This window comes from Sinocyclocheilus rhinocerous, unplaced genomic scaffold (assembly GCF_001515625.1).
Source record: "Sinocyclocheilus rhinocerous isolate Xijiao unplaced genomic scaffold, SAMN03320098_v1.1 scaffold1214, whole genome shotgun sequence".
Lineage (NCBI taxonomy): Eukaryota > Metazoa > Chordata > Actinopteri > Cypriniformes > Cyprinidae > Sinocyclocheilus > Sinocyclocheilus rhinocerous.
Window position 1 is genome coordinate 1,266,909 of NW_015627891.1, and position 5,036 is coordinate 1,271,944.

A 5,036-nucleotide genomic window follows, 5' to 3' on the forward strand; every position below is an offset into this window, starting at 1 on the left:
GTAATGTGGAGACACACTAATAAGGCCAATACAAACACAATCCTAAAAATGCATCTCATTATTCATCAGTGTTGAGAGCCTTGTGTAAACACAAAAGTGGTGGTCAGATGGTCAGGTGAGATATCGCAATGTGCTGCAAATCCCTGCTTCAAATGAACAGTGCTTTCAAAAGTATTAGATTCATATGAAAGCATCTAGAGGAATAAACATGTTGTAGACATATAGATAACTCTATAGAGACTCACATCTTGAGCAACACGTAGCACAAATACCTCAACAAATCTCCCATATATTGAAGATTTGTGGTATATATATTGGAGATTTGTAGTGTTAGTTGCATTTCAAAATCAATTTTGACTCAAATCCTATGCTTTATTTATTTATTTATTTGTTGCAAGCATTGTGTATGTTCTCAAAATATCATTTATTCAAACACATATCATTTTTATTTTACTTTTATTTAATAATAATTCTATAATATTTGTATTTTTAAAAAATTGTGGCATGTATAGGGTGAAAAACATTTAAAAACACATTAAAAAGTGAACAGACAAGACATTGCATGAAAAGGAAAAAAAAAATACATAGCCATAAAAATAGGGCACAATGCACTGTAATTTGGAAGAATTGTCTGTATTCATTTTTGACAGGTGTTTTATCTGTATTTTGAATTTTACACTGCATTGCAGTGTTTTAGAGTTAACGGAAATGTGTGGATAATACCCCAGTAATAAGCAGTTATTTTACAGATGTATTATTTATACAGTGCAATATACAAAATAAAAACTATATACACTTCAGAAATAAAAGACAAGACTCAAATATGAAACAAAACCCCCTCAAAGTTTTTACATTTAGTTAAAATATTTGTCAGCTAAAACCCCAGCTAATTTTTCTGTTGGCTTAGAAATGTTTGTGTTTTGTGTGTCAAAAATTGTTTCACTAGCTAAATATTTTTAATTTAAGACTTTAATAGTATGTGCTATGAATCAACTTACCCATCCTGAGAAATATTTAATGAGGTAGTCAGCATAATATTATAATATTTACATTATAATATTATATTCATATTATTAATAATATCATATTTACTAAAGTATATATATATAGACAAAAATAAATTTTCCTTCTTTTTATATGAAGTTTATCTTTATATTTTGTCCTCTAATTTGAAAGAAAAGTTAGTACCCCTGCTATTGGTCAAGTACCCTGTGTACTGTACTGTAGCGTGTTCCACAGGGAGCCCCTCAGAGTGTCCTGTCCGTCCTGATGTGTGCTGCTCTAATGAGTGGGAGGGAGGGTCAGGCAGTGCGACAAATAAGGACACGGTTCCTGCACGAGCTTTCATTCTCACTTTTATTTGCAAGTGTGCTTTGGACCCACAGCTGCTTAAAATGCGCTAATTAGCCAAACAGGATTTGCTTTTGCTGTGTTTACGCTGGAATAATAAACTTTCTCAGCAAATGTAAGTAGCCGGTGTTCATCTGTCTTGGTTGCTGTGACTTTGTAGGTGTTTTTGCAGAGTATGTGTGCGGTGTCATTTTTTTTAATGATCATGTTTGATGTCATCTGAGTTGAACACGCCACTGTGTGTGGGTCCTGTGCTGTCGGCGTTCGTGTACTTGAAAGAGAGAGAGAGATTGAATGTTTAGCATTGCTGATTTATCATCAGACAAATTGCAGTAAACAGTAGCTCTTGACTATGTACATGACACATTTGGCAAGCAAATGTAGAAATTAAATATTTGCAGGTATGCCTTTTAAGCACACTAATGAGGCCATGTACAAATGAGCGCTTTTGGTTATATTATATTTAAAGGGATAGTTCACCTTAAGTTGCTGGTCCCCATTGACTTGCATAGTGTTTTTTTCATACTATGGAAGTCAATGGGGACCAGCCACTGAAGGTGTTTTAGCACTGTTATTGATGGATTAATATGCTGATATCAAATATTGAACACTCAGGTTTTAGCTTTACATCGAATACATAGATAAAAGTATATACCGCTTCTTTAATTTAGATAACTGTGTTTTTACGATATGATCAGTTGACAACGTGCAGGTTAACTTTTCATAATCAAGTTTTTAAGTTTAAATGTGTATGAAGAAAGCGAAGGGTTGTCTTTGACCACTTTAAGTACACTTAATCTTGAGTAAAATTTCATGCTTAAAAGTACAAATATTCCACATAATACTATTAGAATTAGCATGTGTGATTGGAGAATAGCATTATTTGCTTCCATCAGTTTGTACAACAAAATGTAATTTTTGCTTGATATGAGTTTTCAGATTTTCAACTTGCTTTTATTAATCAGTAAAGTCTTTAACAGTGGGTTAAAAGTGCAATGAACTCATGACTGCTGGTTGAAACTGCTTTGATTTGACTTCAAAATTAATTTTTAAGTGGGTGGAAAGTGTTCAGTCACTACCTGACATTGTAATACACCACCCATGCAATACTATATTCTTTTTACAAAACCAGATTTTTTTTTTAGCCTTAATTAGAGATCTTAAAAAAAAATTTAATATATCACTTTTTGATATTCATTTGAAAGTTCAAACTTTGAACTTGAGTTTGAAGTTCACAACAAACCAATTTACCACATGATTATATGCAGAGATGCACTAATGATTGTAGCCTACAAAACTGCATGTGTTTCAAAACTCCATAGCATTAGTGTTTAATTATTTAGCGCAATTTGTTTTCCCTGTTACTTAAGAGCTCAATAACAACAGTCAGCGGTGGGTAACGGATCATATTGGTTTACAGGAATCTGGCACTGGGTCCCCAGAAGCACCTCATGCTGGAAACTTACTCTGCCCTGGAGTGTATTCTGAGGAGTGAAATGTCACACTTGACATTTTGCTTTAAGACGTTTCACCACATAATTGAAGCGCTAGACGGATTTTACAAAACATGATATTTTCCTACATGTTCTATCAGATTGAGTAGACCATCTTCATTTGATATTGAGTGTTCTTGAATATAGGACGGTGCTAAAGTTAGTTTAAATCAGTTGTTTATGAGTAAAACATATTAAAAAGTAACTGAATTGTGAAGTCGGTGCAATCAGTCATCATTCAGACAGTAACAAGTGGTGTTGCGTTACCCAGAAGAGCATCAAAGAGTTGTAAAAGTGACGTTGTTTTCTATTTCTAGGTTTTCAAGGGGCCCTTTCTTATGTGCCAAAGACGACATGATTCACTGTCTCAGATGGACTGTTTTCCTGTGGATCGTAAATTCCATTCCTTTTACTTCAGGAATGACAGTGAATGAGAGAATAGGTATGTATGCTGTCACCAAAAGTTCCGCACCAAATGTTTGCTTATTCTTGTCCGTTTACAAAAGGTTTGATTAGAAGCGATTACATCTGTTTGGTTTTTCGAGCCTTGTTTGTCTCCGCGCGAGAGGTCAATGGTGACTTCACTGCACTGGTGCAGAGCGCCGCTGTCGTCACCTTTAATTAGCGCTCTGTTTTAGCTTTCTTGTTTGGAATCCTTGTATGCAAATGAATTGTTTGTGATGAAAGACGTCGCGCCCTTCTTTAAGAAGCAGGGACTCTTCCACAGCTATTTGAAATTCCTGCTCGCGAGGACATGGCGTCAAGCCCTTGACCTGGGTGGCATTGGCCAGAAGGCACCAGGACACATCCGGCTCTGGTGTTATGTGTCCGATAGAATTGCTTTATTGGCCCCATTCAGATTAACCTGAGGCGATTAAGGAATATTATTGCACAGTGTAAATGCCCACGAATGAGAGTCCTCTGAACAAGAGGACAGGCAAGCAATATTTTTGCCAGCTGAGTGAATTGCTATCTCCTGTGATCCACTGTGCGAGCGTGACATCCAGGAAGAGATTTAGAGAGGATTTGCAGCATGTGTCCCATCTCCTTAAGAGTCGGCAGTTTGCCAGCAGATTGTGCTGATTTTTGGAATTTCCTGTTAATGCTGTGCGGGTGTTCGGCTTTGAATGTAGATATGTTTGTGTGTTTTTGCATTTGTGTCTGTGTGAGCATCCTTTCTTTTTTAGTTGGGGGGTAATTGTTGTTGATGAAGCAGAATTCATCCTTCAGAAATATCGGGCTGTAAATGTCATGGGAGGGGAGACTGGGGCTTGTTGTTTCACTGGAATCTAAGTAACTAGTAGGCTTTTTATGAAATAAAACCATTATTTGTTTTCATCCAGTGTTACAAAAATGTCTGTCATTTTTGCTTGATATTATGTGTTTAAAGTTGTTTTTATTAATTGAGGTGGATTTTTACTGAAATTGAATTGTGTTCTCACGGCAAACAAATAAGTGTTTTAAATATCAGATTGGGGCAAGTTGTCACATTTGCTTTAAAATTAAGTTTTATACAGTTTATTCATTTACAACATCTGTCAACCAAAACAATGATTTGATGTTTCTGGATGTTAAATTTGATCATTTTGCTTTTTCATAATTGTATTGCTGATTTAGTTTTTGCTGAAAAGACCATAATAAAGTGCAACAGTTGGGTTTTGGAAGTAAAAATCCTATTAATTTTCTCTATAGGGGAATTGATTTTTAACTACAACTTATAAACTGTTAAAGACAGAACTAGTGAGTTACAAGGTTGTTAATTAATGGTATATGCTTTCGCTGAAGCCATCAGCCTGTATTGTTTTAACTTATTTTTTGTTAATTTATAACAGCATCATTTCTGGTGAAAAAAATAAAAAAAAGCTCCACCACTCAGAGAATTGAAACTAGCATGCCAAAAGCTATGCAAATTATGTAATACTTTCTACGTTCTGAAACTACTTAAATATTTGTATATAAATATGGATGTTTTGCAATAAATGTCAAATATATTGTTTCTATATACATAATCTTTAAATCAATAGTTTTATCTGTCGTTTGTATTCTGACTGTTGTTCACAATGCTTCAGGTGATTGTATTTCTTTCCCTCATTAAAACCAGGGTGCGAACTACGGGGGGAGCTCGGGGGAGCTCGGCTCCCCTTAATAAGACATGGGCTCCCCTGAAAACGGGATTTGTGAAATTTTGGGGGG

The 5,036-nt window shown here is 35.2% G+C and overlaps 1 protein-coding gene across 1 annotated transcript in view; it reads left to right on the plus strand.

Moving 5' to 3' along the window:
• Window positions 1-1,269: 1,269 nt before the first annotated feature.
• The window catches only part of LOC107736842 (collagen alpha-1(XIX) chain-like), a 196,366-nt gene continuing 192,599 nt past the window's right edge, over window positions 1,270-5,036 (plus strand). Inside the window, exons 1-2 of the mRNA XM_016548200.1 lie at window positions 1,270-1,465; window positions 3,161-3,285. Of these exons, the coding sequence (XP_016403686.1) occupies window positions 1,464-1,465; window positions 3,161-3,285 (127 nt within the window). The 5' untranslated portion in view covers window positions 1,270-1,463. The remainder of the gene's footprint in view (window positions 1,466-3,160; window positions 3,286-5,036) is intronic.